The sequence below is a fragment of the Arvicola amphibius genome, chromosome 9 (assembly GCF_903992535.2).
Source record: "Arvicola amphibius chromosome 9, mArvAmp1.2, whole genome shotgun sequence".
Classification (NCBI taxonomy): domain Eukaryota; kingdom Metazoa; phylum Chordata; class Mammalia; order Rodentia; family Cricetidae; genus Arvicola; species Arvicola amphibius.
In genome coordinates, this window is record NC_052055.2 from 1,856,140 (window position 1) to 1,878,072 (window position 21,933).

At 43.5% G+C, this 21,933-nt stretch overlaps 1 protein-coding gene across 1 annotated transcript in view; it reads right to left on the reverse strand.

Moving 5' to 3' along the window:
- The window catches only part of Stk3 (serine/threonine kinase 3), a 212,939-nt gene extending 191,253 nt beyond the window's left edge, over window positions 1-21,686 (reverse strand). Inside the window, exon 1 of the mRNA XM_038342570.1 lies at window positions 21,479-21,686. Within this exon, the coding sequence (XP_038198498.1) occupies window positions 21,479-21,504 (26 nt within the window). The 5' untranslated portion in view covers window positions 21,505-21,686. The remainder of the gene's footprint in view (window positions 1-21,478) is intronic.
- Between the last annotated feature and the right edge of the window lie 247 nt (window positions 21,687-21,933).

Below are 21,933 nucleotides of genomic sequence, written 5' to 3' on the forward strand. Positions count from 1 at the left end.
AGCCGGTTTCCCCACAGGGTAAGGAAAGTAGAAACTATCTACAAGGTAAGCCATGCAGACCTGTGAGGAGACGGCAGTCCTGGGTAAGGACAAGCAGTTCTCACAAGCCTCAGCTGCTGAAGACGTGGTACAGCAAGGGCTCCTGCTAACTGCTCACCCAGAAGAACTCTACTTCTGCAGCCACAAACTCTAAGGGGCAATCAGCCAGGTTTCAGCCTGAGAGGGGTTTACTGTTTGGGACCTAGCTACTCGCCTGAGGGCATACTACCACAGTCTCTGACTGTCTAGAAAGATGGTCATGGAGAAGAGAAAGGCCGGACATGGGCACAACACACTGAGTAGCTCAGACAGCAAGAAGCCAAGGCAGTGAATAGTAAGTACAGCGGATAGTGGTTCCACTCTGTACCAGAAGCGAACTCCAACGTGTGAGGACACCTGCAGAGACTATCATATGATGAAATGTTATTTCATATACATATACATCTATATATAAAAGCTATATATCATACTTGCACATATGTCTGAAAGTAGAAGAATTAGAGCCATTATTTTATATTCTAACTTTTAGGTGATTTTAAAAGAGCAAACACAGTGAGCACCTCATCGGGCACTAAGCCACAGTACTACACTGCCCTGAAAATGCCACTGACGAAAACAACCTAAAGTTCTAAACCAAGTGAAACCAGCCCTCAACACAGGAAAGGAAAACACCTCTCCCACCATGAGACTGGAAAGGCCAGCGTTCCCAGTCTGATTCCAGACTGGTGGCAAAACAGAAGTTAAGGAGGTTCTCAGATATCGGTTTCAATTTGCTTTATGAAGTCAAAAAGTGAATCATGCGCTGTGACTCTAGAAGTTAAATTTGACATTTATGCTAACTTAAGTTTCCTTAATCTGACGTCTATGGATGTGGGACGCCCTGAAGCGAGCAGAGCATGCGTGGCTGGAGAGCATCGCTGGCATCAGGAGACCCCACATGCAGGGCGTTTCTCACTGCTGTCCAGCAGCAGCCACAGAGCTGGTCCAGCTGACCGCAGCTGCCACTGAAAAGCAACGAGACGACAGATACTGACAAAAGACTAAAAGTGTTGGCCTAGATGGGGATAGAAATACGGAGTCTGGTACACAGAGGAAAACTGATAGACGTTACAAACCAGAAAAAGAACCCGCCCTGCTATCAAAAAGATTGACAATTGTGCGCTGGAACCAAAGGTACTTCGCGTCCTCCATGGCTAATCGGGAAAAGGTAACTCATGATGAACCGTGTACATAATGTGAAGAAGACAGCATTATTATATGAACAAATCTCTTCAATATTAAGCCAAAAAGAAACCTAACCACTCTATAATTCCTTGGGAGTTAAAAAGTTTCTTTCAAAACAGGCCCATAATTTGGCTCAATTTAACAAACAGGTCATAGGTCACTCAGATGAATACACTAAGCAAAATATTTTCTCTAAGTCCACATACCTTATTTTCTCAATGTATAGAACTAAAAGGTTACTAACTGAACTTAATCAAAGACAACATCTCTGAGGTATTTGTCAAGTGAAAACACATGATGTACTTTGTTAAACCATGTTTTCTGCCATTTGTTATTATTTCCTCTTTCTGGTATTTTAAATAAAAAACATCTTTTCATGTATGGCTTAATTTAAAATAATTTTTACATTGCCTGCTTTCAACACTCTTGGCTGAAAACAAGTTTTCATGTTGAGAAGTTGATCTAGGGCTGGAAATGTTGTTGTAGAATATGATTGTAAGGGGTGTTACTTTTGTTTACACTGTGGAACATTTGTTTAATGATGTAAAGATGTGTTGCTTTTGTTTATGCTGCAATTGTTTAATTCTGTGAAGCTGTAGTTCTTTGTCCAAAACACCTGATGGTCTAATAAAGAGCGGAATGCCCAGGAGCAAGGCAGGAGAAAGGTAAGAGGGGCTGGCAGGCAGAGAGAATAGGAGGAGCAAGAAAAGGAGGAGGATATCAGGGGCCGGCCACCCAACCAGACTCAGAGTAAGAGTGAACGTAAGATATACAGAAGTAAGAGAAGGAAGAAGCTCAGAGGTAAAAGGTAGTTGGAATAATTTAAGTTTAGAAAATCTGGTAAGAAATAAGCCAAGCTAAGGCTGGGCACTTATAAGACTAAGACTCCACGTGTGACTGATCTGAAAGCTGGGTGGCAGGTACCCCAAAGAGTCAAGAATACAGAGTAAAAAATCAACCAGCAACAGATGCAGCTCAGCCATACAGTATTTGGTTTGCCTAACATGCAAGAGGCCCTGTATTCCATCTCAGAATCACCCAAAATGATCCAAATACACACACACACACACACACACACACACACACACACACTCGTGCAAGCATGCACACAGGCACACACAGAGTACATTTCTACTTTACTGATATGACAAATGCAATATAATGGGCACAGTTTTATCTATCTGCGGAATACTCCTTTACACTGTGTGACTATATGTCACTGTGATTGGTTTAATAAAAAAGCTAACTGGCCAATGGCTAGACAGGATAAGGTTAGGCGGAGAACCAGACTAAGGACACTGGGAAGAGGGCAGAGTCAGAGGAGTCACCAGAGAGACACGGAGAAGAGACAGGAGGTACAAGATAAAAAAAGAGTAATGGGGGCTGGAGAGATGGCTCAGCGGTTAAGAGCATTGACTGCTCTTCCAAAGGTCTTGAGTTCAATTCCCAGCAACCACATGGTGGCTCACAACCATCTGTAATGGGGTCTGGTGCCCTCTTCTGGCCTTCTGGCATACATGCAGAGAGAATATTATATACATAATAAATAAATAAATATTTTTAAAAAAGAGTAATGGCACATGACAGAACGTAGATTAATATAAATGGGTTCATTTAAGTTGTAAAAGCTAGTTAGTAATAAGCCTTAACTATTGGCCAAGCATTTATAATTAATAATAAGTCTCTGAGTGGTTATTTGGGAAGCAACTGCCAGCACACAGAAAAACTCAGCCTACATCTATCTGTGACACCTCATAATCTCAAATATAAGAATTTTAATCACAGGTTCAAGTGGGAAGTCTTCCACATACTACAGAAAGCCACAGAGAACAAGTTACCTGTAATGCATGTCTCTAATAGAACTTGAGAAGCAGGCCTATATGCTTAAGGCAAACACAGCCTAGAATTGTCTTTTTAAATAAAAACAATTATTGAGCAACGTTCCTTTATATTGTGTGAAGATGTGTTACTGTGATTGGTTTAATGAAGAGCTGAATGGCCAATAGCTAGGCAGGAAGAGCTTAGGTGGGACTTATTGGGGACAGAGAGGACACAGGGAAGAAGAAAGGCAGGTTTGCCAGCCAGAAAGCAGCATAAGCAGTACAGAGAGATCAGGTAATAAACCACGTTATGGAACGTAGGTGAAAATAAATGAGTTAATCTAAGTTATAAGAGCTAGTGGGACAAGCCTAAGCTAAGGCCAAGTTTTCATAATTAATAATAAGTCTGTATGTCGTTATTTGGGAGCTGGTGGTACAAACATAGACTTGCTACATATGGCATCCAATGTGGAAGCTCGAATATCCAAACAGGGCCTGAGAAAGTTAAGAAAAGCTCTAAGCAAGAAGCTGGAGGTGACTTTCTAGTCTCTCGGGCTGGCTGGTGCTCAGTGGCACACAGAGGCATGGCTATGGGAAGGCTGCTACCTGTGGGTGGGAGCCAGCCATAGCACCACACACCAGCCCCACGCACTAAGTTGACCTTTGTGGTGCTGACATGGCAATTTAAAATTTGTCTCTTGTGGTCAGAGAATGCTTCAGATACTTAGTAAAGCCAGCTCCAGACAAAGAAAACCTCTAAAAATATACAGTTTGTTTAAAAATGTGTTTAGATGCTAAAGAGAGAAAAGAAACTGGGTATAGATAGTCATAGAAAAGAATAGTTTAAAAATAATAAAGTCCTTAAGGAAAGTAAAATAATATTTAAGAAGGCCATGGAAAGATGGGAAGTACACAGGGTGTCTGGATCCTTGTGGTGCTTTTCTGACTTTGAATTTTTCAGATGCTCTGAACAGGGAACATCAGCGCTGAGAGGAGATGTTGTTAACGGACTGCTGACCTAAACCAGCCTGTGCTTTAGGGACATCCAAGCTTCAGAATGAAGTCAGGAAATGAGTTGCATTGGGGGAAAGGTTCTACTTCTGTTAGCACAGGAAACAAAAAACTATGGATTCCTTCAAAGTTAATCAAGATCAGATTTGATCAGAGGACACCTCCTAAGGATCTCTGCTACAGACATGAGGGGAAAAGCCAAGAAAGATTACAGGACCAGTGAGATATAAGCTGATCCCTCGACATGGGAACAGCTCTAAGACTGGATGAGGCACGGTAAATCTTGTTGATCACAAACTTATTACATCTCATCCTTTCATATGGCATGAATAGAGATTTATTTATTTTTTTTAATATTTATTTATTTAGTATACAATATTCTGTCTGTGTGTATGTCTGCAGGCCAGAAGAGGGCACCAGACCTTGATACAGATGGTTTTGAGCCACCATGTGGTTGCCGGGAATTGAACTCAGGACCTTTGGAAGAGCAGGCACTGCTCTTAACCACTGAGCCATCTCTCCAGCCCCATGAATAGAGATTTATATTACAGTCTGGTTATGCAGTCCAAACAAACTTATAAAGTTAACAGATGCCTTTTACCTTTACCTAAAAGTTTGTGTTTTCAGAAAAAAAAAAGGACCAGATACCAATAAAATCAAATACCCATGTGACCCAGCCTCTCAGAATAGCTCTGTTGCAGTTTCCTCAAAATTCTGCATCCAGAACATCTTCAGAGCTGCTAGCTGAGATGGCCTAGCCTCACAGACTACTCCAGCCAGACTTCAAATAAGCCCCGCTCAGTCTGATTACACAGAGAATGGATAACAAACGATACAGCTAGCTCTCCCAGGACATAACCACTATCCCAATTTTCTCAGGCTCCCCTAAAGAGGTATCACCCCTCAGAAAGCAGAAAGAAGTTTACAGAACATAACACCTACATTCCTAAGGGGTAGGGTGGGTGATTTTGGTCATTCAGTAGGTTATAAATATTTGTCGTCATTTTGGGGGGGGGTTACAAATTGTTATTGGTCACGGTCAGGAAAAAAGCTGAACAAAGAAGATTCAGGGGTCTCTTTCTGAAGGAAAAAAAGAGGAGACATAGTATAGAAATAATGGGATAAAAGAGTGGATTGTTGAGTCTACTTTTGAACAACCACTAGTCTCAAATATTTTGCACTGGTAAGAATTACTGTATAATGATATAAATTTAAAGTTATTTTTGTTATACTGTATATATGTTTCTATTCTTGTTTAAGGTATTGTTCCTATGCAGTCATACTTCCTAATAGTGCAATTCCCCAAGAGCCAAGCATTCAAACACAAACACATAAGCCTATGGAGGCAAATCCTATTGAAGCCACCACAGTTGTTTGCTTTTTACTTTATGTATGTGAGTGTGTCCCCTGTATTATATACACGTACCACATGGATGCCCTCAGAGGCCAAAAGAGGATGTTATATCCCTTGGAAATCAAGCTATAGGTGGTCATGAGCTGCCAACTGGGTACTAAAAACCGAAGAGTAGCAAGACCTCCCCTCTCACCCCGGCCACTTGCACTGGGCAAGGCGGCAGACCCTCCCCTTTACCAGCTGCAGCTGGAAAGCGGGCCCTGTACCTCATCTGGGCAGCACAGTAGAGCTGCAGGGTGGAGGACGGTGAACCAGACAAAATCATGATTTTGGAGATTTGGCACTGTCTCTCATCTGCCATATGGTGGCATGTGCAAGGAAGAGACGCCCCCCACCCTGCCACCTGAGGCCAGTGGAAGAGCTGGTCCTGAGCTCTACAGAGCAGGAGAGCTGTCCCTTTCCTTCACCAGCTGCAGCACTTGGGATAGTGGCCCCTTCACCTCGCCTGGGCAACACAGTAGAGCCTGCCCTGATGGTTTAGGGGTTGATGAGCCAACCCTGAGGACATGAGAGCAGAAGAACCAGTCCCACCTCCTGCTCATCACTGCAAACTAGTCAGGGCAATGCCAGAGAGCTCACTCTGGTGGTGAGGACAGGGGAGAGCTAGTGGGCCGACCAACCCTGCAACTACCCCAACATGCACCCCATCTGTAACCTGCTGAAGCACTTAAAGAGGCACATCCTGCAAATCAAAGCTGCAGGATCTCCATGACTCAGGGCAACAAGAGAAAATCCAAGAGAAGCCCCAAGGAGGGCCCAGCATTGATGGTGTAGCAGAAACCAGAGGACTCAAACCAGACCAATGACCCTTTGCAATGAATACTTGCAATTAAAGACATAAGGACTAACGAAAAAGAAAAAAGAGAGTAGCAAGCGCTCATAACCAGAGTAATCTCTCCAGCCACAGGTTTTTAAAAGGTTAAAGAATGTAGGAGTGTTTAACGGTTCTGTTCCCATTTCTTGTATGATTCCTGGTGCCAGACATCTTGTCATGGGGGACGTGGACATTTGTGTATCTTCTTTAGAGAAGTTATCTTTTCAAGTCCTTTACTCTTGATTCTTTTCGTCACAACTTAAGGGAAGTGGCAATGGTTCTCAGTGTTTACAGAACTGATGGAGGATTCCCATTGGCTAATAAAGAAACTGCCTGGCCCATTTGATTGGCCAGCCCTTAGGTGGGTGGAGTAGACAGAACAGGAAGAAGGAAGTGAGGTAGATGGCTCAGTCAGATGCTACGCCTCTCCTAAGTTAGACTGCCGTGCCTCTCCTCAGAGAGAGAGATGCCAGACGCAATGAAGCTCCAGCCCAAGATGGACGTACGCTAGAAACTTCCCGGTAAGGCACCACTTTGTGGTGCTACACAGATTATTAGATATGGGTTAATCAAGATGTGAGACAGAGGCTGAAAATAATGGACCAGGCAGTGTTTAATAGAATACAGTTTGTGTGTTGTTATTTCAGGGTATAAGCTAGTCAGGAGGCCAAAAGCAGGGCGGCGGGAATGCAGCCCACAGCTCACTACACAGAACACAGCAGACAGACTGTGAGGTCTGGACTCTGTCGCTAAGATCCTTGCAGGCAGTGGGATGCGCTGTGCTGCTTTCCTAACCCCGGTAACCTTCTTTACTTCTGTGCTGTCAATGGAAATGTCCCCATCTTCTTCATCTTACCGACTGTTCTTTTTCTCTAATTTGATCAGAGTTTGTCAATTCTGCCTTTTTAAAGATTCAGCTCTTCGTTGACCTTTTGTATTTAGTTTCTATTTCTATTCCAGTCATTTATACTTTGCTATTTATGATCTCTGTCTGCTATTTATGATCTCTGCCTGCTATTTATTATCTCGGTCTGCTAATTTGAATTTGTTCTTGTTTGCCCAATGCTCTGAGCTGAAATCTTAAGATGTTTATTTGACTTCTGTTTATTTTTTTATTTAGGTTACTTGCCCTAGCTGCAGCTTTTGAAGACATAAACGAGGCTTTCTACTCAGCCAATTCTAGCTCCCAGTCACGGGCACACCGTCCGAATGCATGCCTCAATGTTGCTCAGGCATCACAGCACAGCACTTCTCGGGACCTGAGTTTGCTCTCTGCCATGGCTTTAGAATCAAAATATTCTCAACAAGAAACATTCTCTAGGCTATACACAGTGATAAATATGACTTGAATCTACAACAGCAAATGTCTTTTCTATGTCAACTACCGGAAGTACATTTTTGCTCAACTAATAAAATTCAGGGGTCATTTTTTTCTGCTCATTTTTGCTTTTCGGAAGCTAAACAATTTATAAATGTTCAGTAAATGTTTATCTCTAGACTCCTATGTACCCAAGTGAAAGCTGTCCTTGTAAGCCCTCAGAGAGTAATGAATATCCCTAATGACACAGGCAATACCAGAGCCCCATATTCTAAACACTTTGGAAATTATCTTCAAAGACATACACTTTACAACTTATATTTTATTTAATTGCCTAGTAGCCCCCAAAAAAGTACTATTATAGCCACCATTTTACAAGTACACTAAGACAGAAAAGTAAAATAACTAGCCGGGCAGTGTGGAAAAGCTGTGGTTCCTAGAACTAATACCTACCTGACTCTGATGCTCAAGCACCACGCTTGGGGCACTGTTCCAATAATAAAATAGATGGAATCTTGTGGTATCATAATGTATTTACCTTTAGAAAATGTATTACTAATTATTGCCACTACAATGGCCTAAACCACCTAAGAAAAGAGATAAAGTAGAAGAAACTTTCAGAAAATTAAAGTGTTGTTAGCTCTGTCTCCTCTCAGCCTGGGCTCTTTGCCAAAAAAAAAAAAAAAAAAAATCTATTAAATGATAGTTTCCTGACAAGGAGCTAAAAGGAAAAAGATTTGATTCCTTGATTCTTCTCTCTGCTTCCTCCCTAAACTCTGGTTTTGTTTTCTGAGAATGTATTTTACTGACAATCAGCTGGAAAATGACATCATTCCTTTTTAATTTCTTATAAGAAACTTACATGAAGCTAGATATTCCCTGCCAGGAAGCATTTTACTGCAGTCAGTTTCTTGATTACTAATTTTCCAAAATCTGTAGGTCCAGGAAATATAGACCAAACAGACTTGAAAATGCACACTGTAAATCCAGCACAGGGGCCATCCTCATTACACAGCAAGTTCAAAGCCAGCCATGGCTACAGACATATTGGCTCAGAGGGGAGGTTTGCTTCTATATGACACTTAACACAGTCACCATGATGTACCCATGGACCTACCACAGAGGGAAGAACATAAGCTGTCAAAGACACTCTTTTCACATCAAACCTAGGTCCTCATTTACTCCCCCAACCTCAAACACTAACCACTTATATATTACTGAAATAGCACCCAAGATCAACACCCAACAGAACCTTCACATCATCAAGCCAAGTCCACACTTGGACAACAGTAAGCATGCACATCATTTCTGATTCAGTGCTGTATACAGGCGTCACGAACAGGCAGAGGTTGTTTTCTGCAGTCTGTACAGACAGACATCACTCTGCTTGACCCCTCAGTGCTACCCAACTACACAGCAATGTCACCCAGGGTCACCTCTGCTGTGGGACAATCCACTTGTACACTGCAAAGATTTGTCACTCGAATTGGTTTAATAAAACTCTGATTGGCCAGTAGCCAGGCAGGAAATATAGGCAGAGTGACCAAACTCAGGATGATGGGAAGGAGAAGGGCAGTCAGGAGGTGCCAGCCAGACGCAGAGGGAGCAGGAGATGAATGTGTCCTGCTAACAAAGATACTGCCACATAGCAGAGCATAAATAAAAAATATGGGTTAAAGTGTAAGAGTTAGCTAGTAACAAGTCTAGGCTATCAACCCAGCATTTACAGTTTATATTAAGCCTCCACGTCAATTATTTGGGAAGTGACTGCCAGGTATGTAGAAAGAGGCAGGTGGAAGAGAAACATCTGACTACACACTTCTCTATGTTCCATGTGATTCCATTCCTTAGAATCTTTTTAATCTCTTGAAAAACATATCAAATTTTGTTCAAAGCAATAAAATGTCTAAACTGTATGGGCTGTTGAAAATGTAAGAACTCTAAAGTCTTCTACATTTACTTTGTACATAGATACACTTTTATGTACAGAAGAAACGGCAAGCTAAAACTCTATTTAAACCTTAAGGCCTGAAATCTGACCTTACCAATGATAGTATTAGCTTGGAGTCTTATTTTTCTAGACTCTGCACTTCCAAGTAGTTACCTAAAACATTTAAAGGTGAAACTGAGAGTTCAGATCAGAATGAACAGAGAACATGGTGTGGAAGTCTGCAGTCTCTAGTGTGCCATGAGTCCATACAACCCAACTTCTGACTCAAACTTTACAAATGCATGTAATTTATACATTATCTGCAGAAAAGAGCTCTGTCTTAATCAATGCTCTATTGCCGTAAAGAACACCATAACCATGGCAAGTCTTATAAAGGAAGACATTTGGCTGGGACTGGCTTACAGTTTGGAGGTTTAGTCCATTATCATCCTGGTGGGAAGCATGCTGGCAAAAGGAGACATGGTGCTGAAGAAGGAGCTGAGAGTTCTACATCTGAATCCTCAGGCAGCAAGGACAGCCACTGGACCTGGCTTGAGCCTTTGAAACCCCAAAGCTCACCTCCAGTGACACACCTCCTCCAGCAAGGCCACACCTCCTCCAGCAAGGCCACACCTACTCCAGCAAGGCCACACCTCCTCCAGCAAGGCCACACCTACTCCAGCAAGGCCACACCTTCTAATAGTGTCACTCCCTAATGACCAAGCATTCAAATATATGAGCCTATGAGGGCCATTCCTATTCAAACCACTAGCTCAAAATTGTTAGTGCCATCATATTTGACAGAATGTACTAGAGTTTGAAAGACTTACTGGGTTCTCCTACCTACAATTAGTGCCAGGATTAGAGGGTTTTTTTAAAGATTTATTTATTTATTATGTACACAGTGTTCAGCCTCCACGCCTGCAGGCCAGAAGAGGGCACCAGATCTCATTACAGATGGTTGTGAGCTACCATGTGGTTGCTGGGAATTGAACTCAGGACCTCCGGAAGAGCAATCTGTGCTCTTAACCTCTGAGCCATCTCTCCAGCCCCATGGATTAGAGTTTTAATATACCATTTCTCACCACAAAGAAACCAAAGCTTCTTGGAAAAATGGTTAACTCCAAATCTGGAAGAGGAAATATACCAAGTGAGCCTTAAGTGTTTTATCACAGTTGGCAAGAAAATAATCAAAGCCCCTCAAGGGTGTACTGTCTCCTAAAACGACTGACAAAGGATGGGACAGTCTGAGCTTAAAGACAGGAACTGCAGCAGCTGGAAATTCGTCCGCCCTCAACAGCACCTTCCTTGTGAAGGAAGAAGAGAACTGAGTCATTACCTTAAACCAGGTATAAGAAGTAACAGGAAAGAAGCAAGCCTCTGTCCTGTGCGCGTGCATAAATGACACCACTGGGAGAACCAAACAGAAAGTGAGAGGAAGTGGCCTACAAATACAATCCGAGTATCAAATGAAATCTAAATAGCAAGACAGATTTTCACCATTCTGCAACACCAATAAATTAAAAGAAATAAACACTAGCCATTAGCAGCTGCAATCCAGACAAGCTTAGTTCAATGAGAAGACGGACAGAGGACAAAGGGGCAGGGGCTCCTGCTGTAACTACAGGTTATTCTGTGAATGCCTGGTCATTGGAAATGTGTCTGTCTTAGACCAGCTCGCCTGCAATGCGGTGAGAAGGCTTCACTACCCAGCAGGTCACCATCACATCTGAACATACCTAAAACAAGTCAGCTACACTTTTATTCTTTAATCTGATTAAAGCAAGAAGGAAAAAAAAAACGAAGCTAGTGCCCATCGTCTCCTACTTACTCGCTTCCTCTTTGGAGGGAATCCCCTAATAACACACTTCAGACTGATACCAATCATTTTTCTGGCAGTGTGGAATTCCAAGACAAAGATTATAGACAACCCTGTGCTTTTACTTCCCCCTACCCCAACTTCCAAGTTGCTCAAACATGAACAAGAAGTCAGGATTTATTCTGCCTTCTTCATTCACTACACATTGGCTATCAGTGAATATTTCATTTCTAAATCCAAAATATAAATAAATCTGTCCACTTCTCCTCCTCTCTCCACTGCCTGTTTCTCTGTGTACACTCCTATTTTATGTTTTATGAGTGTGTTGCTTACATATGTGTATGCACATTGTGTGCATGCCTGGTGCCTACAGAGGCCAGAAGAGGGAGTTAGATCGCATAGAACTGATTTTCAGAGAGTTGTGAGCTCCCGCGTGGGTGCTGGGAAACAAACTCAGGTCCCCGCAAGAGCATTGAGTGTTCTTAACTGCTGAGGCAGCTCTCCAGCCTCTGTTTTTATTATAAACCCTTCATGATCTACCCAGAGTAAACATAACGGTCTTTTTAAAATGTAAGTTTCTTAAAACCCTCCTGTAAACTCTTTAATGACAGCCCACAACATCCTGCTTTGATCCACATTCCTTCCATCGCTGGCATCACGACTCTGCCCATCTCTGACATCATCCCAACCACTTTCTCCCATCCTACAACCCAGCCATAATGGCCTCATTTCAATCCCCCTTCAGGCAATTGCATAGCTTTCCCTCTGCCACCGGCACCAGCACCCACACTGCCACCACTGCCGCCCTCCAATTGAATTTCTCAATGTCCTGTTGCGTCTACACATCACCCCATCAGAAAAGCCTCCTTCCACTTCCCTAGGAGGGTTCCAGCTGTGTGTGTGTGTGTGTGTGTGTGTGTGTGTGTGTGCCTACACGTGCGTGCACTCACTACTTCCCACTCATCATTCAGAGAGCAATCAATCAATAATTACTGAATGTATGAATAATAAGCATATGTGTGAAGCTAAGCCCAAAAGCTGTAAGCCATGAGTGATCACTAAGAAAACCAGTGTCACAAGAAATGGGAGAAGGAGCAACCAACATATTATGTGGCTCAAGAGAGGCAGAATTCAGAAAATTTTCTGTTATCTTCAGTTTGTCTTCCTCAAATAATATAATTACTCAATGAAGTTCAATGAGTGCAACTTGCATTCCTTTCTAATTACAGTACGCTCGGTCTGATGATTTCAGAGAACTAAAGTGACCTGGACAGAGTATAATATTCTACGTCTTAAATAGGATATTTAAAACATCCTTGGAACAAACATCCAATATGCACGTGTGTATCCACATTCTGAGTACTGGAAATTTTATTCCCCTTTATTTACAAAGACGTCACATGAATCCATAGACAAATTCAGAACCCAGCAATGGTAACTGTACAATTAATTATCAGTTATCATCCTGGTAACCCTCATTTTCCTCTGAAGTTAATTTTTAAGACATAATCTTTGATGTACTTTCAAAACCTCAAAGTAATCTGAACTTTAATATTCATCGTGCATAAGAAACATGACTTCAGATGTGTCTTGCTATTTCCATTCATTCAACTTGAAACTATAACGTTATTATAAGAAAACATTTTAAATATAGACTCTGTTCTAAGAGCTATGAGCTTCTTGAAATTAGAATAATCCTAATACACGAGACAAGAAAAACCACAGCAAAGAGGAAGCTTGGAGCCAAAAAGACAATCTAGCAGAGAGCGTGCATTTCCTTCCTCTGAGGGAAGGAAAATCGAAAGAGCCGAGAGCCTCCACCATTACAGATGGTGGAGCCATAGAGTCAGAAGCTGAGGTCCCAGCACACACCAGGAGACAAATGAGCCTTTGCCTCACAGCACACGTGACAATCACATACTCCTTTGTACACCGTCAAGGACCACAGATCATCATTCACATGTCCCACCCTTAAACTGGGCATACAGAATTAGTCCCCAAACGGTAATTTTATATACTAGTATCCTTGCTCTCCATCAACTTTCCCTTCCTAAAATCTTAAGAGAATGTTTCCACAGCATCTTAAGTCGTCATGGTACCACCAGTCTGGGCGCCCTGGGAATGCCATCACCTCTACCAAGTACGACGGAGATGGTGATGAAGTCAGTCCCTGACCAGCACTAAAATACATACCAACCATGGTTTTTCAAACCATAAATCATAACTCACTAGTGAATCATGAAAATAATATGGTATAAGACCATCTTTTTTAATGAAATGAAAAAATAGAAATCAGAAAATGGTAGATTTTATAAAACTTCTATTTGAGATATAGACACACATGAATAGGAATTGCTATATTTATGTTTCAAAAAATGTATTTTGAAAGTCATTAATGTATGGTCACCTGATGTGACATCTCTAGTTCAACAAAGACTTCTTTCAAACTAAGTTTTCTTAAGTCTTCAAATTCTAACCGCTCACTTTTTCCCCATCACTCCAAACCAGAGGGATTCAACTAAAGCTTTTTAATTTTAATTCAAGAATATCATAGGTGAGTGCATTGTACTTAAATAATTTCTACCTCTCCATTCCCCAACCCCTCTCAAATTTACAACCTCTTCTTCTGTAATTATTATTGATTATATATATAATACATAGGTATAGTATTAAACACACATAACATGCAAACAACCTAATGAATCCAATTGACTGTTGCCCATCTGTGCTTAGTGCTGATCACTTAGGGTTGGGCAAACACACAGTTTGTCCTGAGGAAAACCCTCCCTCGATGGCTCTGGACAATCTATGACTCTTCATCTAGGGATGGGGCCTTGTGAACTTTTCCTCCACCCATGCTGGCATGTCAGCAGGTATGGTCTCACGCAGACCCTATGTAACCATACTGATGAGAGTTCATAATGCAGTGTCTTGTTATCATGTGCAGAAGACACACTCTAGCAGTCCTCTGTCACCTGGTTCTCGCCAACCCCTCTTCCATGGCATTTCCTGAGCCTTAAGTGCAGGAGCTGCAATAGATGCGTCCCATTTGAGGCTGAGCATTCCCTACCACCTATTCTCAGCATTGCGACTCACAACTGTGACCAGCTGGGAAGCTCTGTAATTGCCTCCATCTGCTTGCTGCAAAAACGCAGCTTCTTTAGTCAAGGATAAGATTGGCGCTTAACTATAAGTATTTAGAAAGGTTGGAAATTATAGTAACTTGGAAAAATGATAGTAATAGGTTCTCCTCTAGGGTTTACAGCCTCTCCAGCCATGGGCTCTTAGCTAGGTTTACAGCACTAGGCATGATGTTTCCCTACAGCTGTTGGTAGCCCCAAGACATAAGTGCCACTATTGCCCTGTGGGGAATCTTGTCCACAGATCACTGTTATGGTCCTCAGGCTGTAGAGCTATGGAGGACTGGTGATAACTCTCCTCCTGCGGCAGCTTGCAGAGCACATTCTAACTGTGAGGGCCAGCCCTCCAGGAGGAGGCTTCCGGGTCAATACCAGTTTGATTTCTCCAAGTCCAGGACCAAAGGGTGTGGTGTCTTCAGCAATTAGGGTCTTGCCTTCAAGTTTTGGCAAAGAAGCAAGGCAATGGCAATCTCTATATTGTTTGGGAGGCGTCTTAGTTAGGGTTTCTATTGTTGTGAAGAGACGCCATGAACACAGAAACTTTTATAAAGGAAAATTTAATTGGGGTGGCTCACTTACAGTTCAAAGGTTCAGGCCATTACCATCATGGCTGGGAGCATGGCAGCATGCAAGCAGACCTGGTGCTGAAGAAGGAGCTGAGAGTACATCTTGTAGGCAACAGGAAGTGGTCTCAGACACTGGGTTGTAATATTGAGCATAGCCCCCTCAAAGATTACCCCCACAGTGACACCCTCCTCCAACAAGGCCACACCTCCTAATAGTGACAAGCTCTATGAACTTATGGAGGGCAATTACACTCAGACTACCACAGGGGGTCTCTTGTACCCCTGACCAACAAGTCAAAAAAAGTGATCCCTTGCCTGACACTGGGTTTTTTGTTAGATAGTCTACAGCTCCAGAGGGGAACATTATCCTCCATGTGAGATAACTCCATTTAAACACTCTCCCCCGGCCCCATGTATGTGTGTGTGTATTATATGTAGATATCCATCAACTAGTGAATAATGAAAATGTGGTATATATACACAGCTATAAAGAAAACAATTGAATCACAATTCTTCAGGTCAGTGGGCAGAACTGAAAAATATTATACTGAATGAGGTAGTCCAGAGCCAAAAAGATAAACACCACATTTTCTCTCTTACTTATGGATCTTAGCTCCAAATATTTCAGTTTGAGTGTATAAGTTGGAGTGATCATAGAAGTCAGGAAAGTAGACGAGGGATGAGGGAAGGAGCTCTGGAGGGGGAGGGGAACACAGTGTCAGGACGGAAGAACGAGGAAAACAGGTGGGGAGCGTAACAGGGGGGAGGGAAGGGAGAGGGGATCCTAACACCAAAGCTTAAGGAAATCTGTTACTTTATAAGCGTACTTTAAAATACATATTCCATTTATTAAAGCTTTAGGGAATGAGCATTTAGATTAGTTTAAAAAAAAAAAAAAAGACGATGACTCAGCAGGTAAAGACACTTGCCAGCAAGCCTGACAACCTGAGTTCAATTCCCAGGACCTACACGGTGGGAGGAGAGAATTGGCTCCCACATGTGCAAGTACATGTGCACGTGTATAACTCACACATACAAATAAACACGTATGACAGATCACTTCAGAAAAGCTAATTTCAACCTATCTTTCCTTTTTTTTTTCTGTGTAGCCCTGGCTGTTCTGGAACTCGCTTTGTACATCAGGCTGGCCTTGAACTCACAGAGATCTGCCTGTCTCTGCCTCCCAAGTGCTGGGATTAAAGGTGTGCGCCACCACCACCCAGCCCCTTTACATTTCTAACAATTACTTCAGTGTTTACCAAGCCTATGCCTCATTCCTAAAGAACAGCAAATAAGCTAATCATTACTCAAAGCCACCTAGAGGCACGGTTTGCCTATTGTCCCAATGGACAACTCAAGCCTGCTCCCCTGGAAGTGTTCAATACTCCACCTTGACAATCCTATCCAAAAAGAAAAGTCTATTTTATTCACTTGTCTGATTCTGTCTGTGAGTATAGATCAGCACAAGTGTGTGCCAGCATATATGAGACTCTAGGGTCTGAGTCCCCAGTGCCACAAAAGTTAGATTTGAACAGACTAAAATTAAATGGGGTTGGAAGCTTGCCTAACCCCTTCTCCCTAAGTCAGGACACAACAAGAACCAATCCATCACAGGATAGACAAGTCCATTCCCTCACTGCAACCTCTTCCCGCTGTCTTGACAGCTGTGCTATCAACTTCAGCACTGCTGCTTTACCCACCCAGTCCAGCGCCCGAGAGCTCAGACTTCTCAGACTCACACTTCTAACTCCCAGGCTCGGATCCGGCATACAGACACCACAAGCTAGTTCATGTTCAGGACACACGAGTACTTTCTGTGATTCCATACAATTTCCAGCTTCAGCCACTAACAGAAATATCTGACTTAAAATTATTTTCTATTTTTAATTATGTAAATATACTCTGAACCCCAATTCCTTTACTTCCCCCAAACTACCCATTCATCCCGTACCATTTCTTTAATGCCTACAGCTTACCTGAGCTCAAGTCAAAGACACCATCCACCCTGAACGTGAGCGTCAACAGCTCGCTCTCTCACCTTCCCACTGTTCCCGCTGCTCCACACCAACGTTCTCCTGCTACTCCCCTGTCGGCTAATTTTAAGTTTTACATAACTGCCAATCCTAAATATGGCTAAAGAACAAGATCCATTTGGTAAATCATGTCTCTCTAGCAACAATATCTATCCTCACTTTGACAAGAATTACACTAAACTACATATACTTCCAACAGCCAGAGTTCTCATGTTTCTAAAGTCAAGTACAACAAACTAAAAACTCTGGGTGTCTAGAAACCATTGTGGTACCTGGAATAAACGACAGGGACGGCTACATGTGTTGTCTGTGTTTCACACAGCCTTGCTAAGAGCACTGAGACCGAGAATTTGAAGATGAGAGGTGCCACATGAGACAGCCTGGGAATCCTGAGCTGTGACTCTAAAGCCTGGCTGCACACTAGACTCTCCAGCTCCCAGAGAAGAATGACAGCAAAAGGAAAATCGAAAAGCACTGACAGAGCTACATAGCATGGTCATGTGTTCTAGAAAGGCGTGTATAAAAAGGTCAAATGCCCACCTCAGAACGGCGGCATCCTCTGGGTGTGGCAAGGAGATGCAACCGAGAGACACACAACAGAGGGCTTCACACACTCAGATACACAAATATTTAGTAAACTGGCTCTCACTAAGTGTTAGATGCATAAAATTTTGTAATAAAGAAAAAGAATAAAAGGAGATAGCACATGATAAAATGAGCACCCATTAGGAATCCTGAGAGGAATCTCGGGGTAGAAAGAAGGACCCAGAGAAGACGCTTTATAAAGCAGGCCTTGAGGGAACAATAAGACAGAACACAATAAAACGATAATGGTAATAACAACAACAATCTTTTCTTTCTTTTTTTTTTTTTTTTTTGAGACTGTCTTACCCAATAGCCCAAGCTGGCAAGGTACTCACTATGTACAGGCTGGCCCTAAATCTACAGTGATCTGCCCTTCTCAGCCTGTGTGCTAAGATTACAGGCATGCGACACCACAACCAGCTAACACAAACTTCTCTAAAGGAATAACGTGGACCAACGTTAAACTGGGAGCACCCATGGCTTACAGCCTGAATAAGGAACACCAGGAAAGCTTTATGAGGCCAGGTTCACCTTGTCGCATAGTAACAGGGGGACTTAGACTACATGGCAGAACCCAGCCCCGTGCCCGACACTCTATCTCTAATGGAGGAGGAAAGGCAAAGGAAGCTACAGGCAGGACAAACTAAAGCAAATTGTGTTCTATGGAGTGTTGGTTCTACAAGACAGCAAGGAGGCAAGGGTCTGGAATGCAGGTCCCATGCCCTACCACTATCCCAGATACAGCCCTTTGGCTGTTAAAATGTCTCAACTATTAAACAATTTTTGAAAAGTACAACACACACTTGGCCAGTTCGGAGATACCGCTGCAATCCCTGTGTGCCGTGACACTCTTGAAACACATTAGTCATCTTACGAACGAGAAGTGGAGAGAAAAAAATTAATACACAAACTTTTTAGTGGAAGATTTGGTAGGACCAAATGGCAAACTAGATGAAATAATAAAAGGCTAGTCCCGCATGAAACAACCAAAATGCCAACTGAGCAGCAGCAACTGGTCATGTGGGCTTGGGCAGGGGCAACAAACCACCACCACGAGAACACATCTGAATGCTCAGATAGCGAGCGCAGAAAGGACTCCAGGCAGAAAGGACACACAGCACCCTCACCAAGATGGAGAAAAAGTGAGCAGAGGGTCCAGAGGCTGCAGAAAAGATGACCCCTACGTTACAGGATTATAAAAGGTACCACTCTATGTAATAATGGACTACATCACCTTATCAGCCCGTCAGGGTAAGGGTTCTGGCTCTCTTACTTAACCAAGTTACTTAATCTCTCTGAGCTTCATTTAGAGTAAACGCAAGCTAACCATGACATAGCACTAAATACACTATGAAACACTTTACTAAGTGCTTCACATACGAGCCCGTTTAATTCCCATGATAGATTTTACTGGTAAAGACATTTGAATTTAGAACTAGTGTAAGTGGCAGGATTAGGATTACTGTTTCTCACACTGACTAACTAAAGGAGGGGATGTACCAATTGCATCACATAACACTGTTTCAGTCAATGACAGACCATAAGGTCGAGGGTGCATAAGCCTTCTCCATTGCTTTGTACAAGTACACAGACATTTGCACAGCCTCGTGAGTCTCAGAAAAAAAAGCCCCAGTCACAATGTTTAAATTTCCTGGCAAACAATACCACTTCAAAAATGGCGGCTATGCTCTATTATTAGACTGCAATGATCAAAAGAGCAGCACAGAACCTGTCAGTGACCCCAGGCTTCTATCAGGCAAACTTGTTGTATCTTCACCTATATATCTGTATGTTTTCTGTAACTGGGTCTGCTCCATAGAGTTGGTGTGAGCATAAAGATCGTGAATCTGCAAATGCTATGAAAAACACTGAGATATTAAGATATAAAAGATTAGTATCCCATATCCTTTGCAAAATAATTCAGTAGGTAAAGGTACTTGCCACCGAACCAGATGACCTGAGTTCAAGCCCCAGAATTCACATTGGTGAAAGGAGAGAAGCAACTCCTCCAAATTGTGCTGACTTCCACACAAGACATGGGCTTACATGCACAAGAGTGTGCACACGAGTACCACACACACACATGCACACACATACGCAAGCACATGCGCACACACACAGGTGGGAAGCAAGGACACTAAACAAATAAACATAATTTTTAAAAAAATTGCTTTCCTGGGCAAGAACTACCCTATCCTTCTAGTTCCGGCTACTCCTGTGTAAAAGGCAGGAATTCTTCAACCCATCCAAACTGGGCAACATAGGAGGGGAGAAAAAAAAAGAGAGCTAAAAGAATTGTATTCCTAGATTAAAATGATGAGTCTCTGAAAAAAAAATGTAAAGCTAGAAATAAGTGTTTTATTGGTAACCACCGCTTTCTAAAGTATAAACCACTACGGAACTTATCACCAAGCACAACTTCTGATGGTTGGAATTCACCGATGTCAAGTGCATGTATTCTCTTACAGCTACACTGAAACTGACAATTTACAACAGAGCTAATCAATAAAGAGGTTCTACTTCGATTCAGTCATTCAAGTGGCCAATGCTATGGTTTCAGAGACACCCCCACACACACCCATCCCTTACTGCCCTTCTAAAACAGAAAGAAAAAAAACTAAATTTCACATTTTCTTCTATGTTACTGGTGGGGAGGGGAGTACCCGGTGAATCCTAGGCGACAGGCACCAATAACATGCTATAAAGAATCCATCAACCGACTTGCTTCCAGGGCTCAGATGGATAGTCTGTCCCTTCTGGGAACCTGTCCACAGCCTCCCTTTTTCTTGCGCATGAACAGATGGTTTCCAGGCCCCAAGGCTCACGTATCTAATCACACAATTCAGACTCGTTCTCAAAGTCCCCACCTTTTTAATTATTCCGTGCTCATGAGTCTGACACTTTGCATCTAAAGATCTCTAGCTATCAGAGCACATGTAGTCTCTACTCTTCAACACACGGCTCTCTGGCAGAGCTGTGCAAATTAAAAATGGAAGAGTGAGGTTCGATGTTTTATGAAGCATCAAGAAATTAATTGATTCATTCTTGGGGCAGAGGGAGTGCTCATTATGAACTTTTGTCAATAGGCACTTCCTGAGCTTCCTAAGATCGCTGAAATCATTAGTTCAAACATGTTGTACACATATGCATCCAATATGCCCAAGATTAAACATAAACAATACATAGCCACTATTTTTACATGCAAAACTGTATGAGGGAGGGGTTCTGACTTAACATTCCTCCAGTCTTGTGTCCATAAATTCTTTAGAACTTGAGGGGGAGAGAAGCACCTGTCATTGCGGCATATCCATAGTGTGTTGCATTCTGCGTGACTATTAATATACTTAATTCCTTAAACTGTAAATAAGCAATCCGTCTTCTGAAGGTGAAAGGTTTATTATATTATGAAGAACTTGACCAAAAAAATAAAAAGAGAAAAAGAAAAGCGTGCACTGATGTCCTCGCCCTAAGTCTCCAGGTTCTGTGAATTTGCCACTCTAATCCTCCTAAGCCCCACGAGCGGCGGGGGATCCCAGCGCTGGCCACTCGACTTGCGGCGCGCCAGGCCCCGCCAGCCGTGGGCAGCGGAGACTCGGTGTCCCCTCGGGGCCCCGGGCCTCGCGGAAGGACGCGCACGGCTGGGCCGAGGACGCCTGGGCCAGGCTCCGCTCGGCGCCCGGCAGGCGGGGACAGGGTCGCAGCAGGCCTGGCCTAGCCGCCCCCGCCCCGCGGCTTCCGTCCTCATCCCGCTCCCGCCGTCGTTACCTCTTGGGCGCCGGCGGCTGCTCCATGGCGGCCGGTGGCAGAGAGAGGGGTCGAGTGGACCGTGAAGGAGGTGGGGAGGAAAGGAGCCTGGGAGCAACCGGCCGAACTCGGGGGAGCACACCGGGAAACTCCCGGGAACTCGGACCAACTTTCCCGTAACTCCGCGGCGGATCTCCCTCCCGCTCCAGAACGCGGTTCCTCCCGGCCGCCCCGCCCCTCGGCCGCGGCCTGCGCTTGGAGCTTGGGAAGAGCCGAGCCAGCGGAGGGTGGGCGTGGCCTAGCGCGGCCCGGAGAAGGTGGGCGGGGCCGAACGCGGCCGAAAGCGAGTGAGCAGAGCCGAACGCGGCCGGGAGGGAGTGAGCCGGGCCGAACGCGGCCGAGTGGGGCTTGGGCGGGGCCGAACGCGGCCGAGAGGGAGTGAGCAGAGCCGAAGGCGGTCCGGAGGGTTGGGCGGG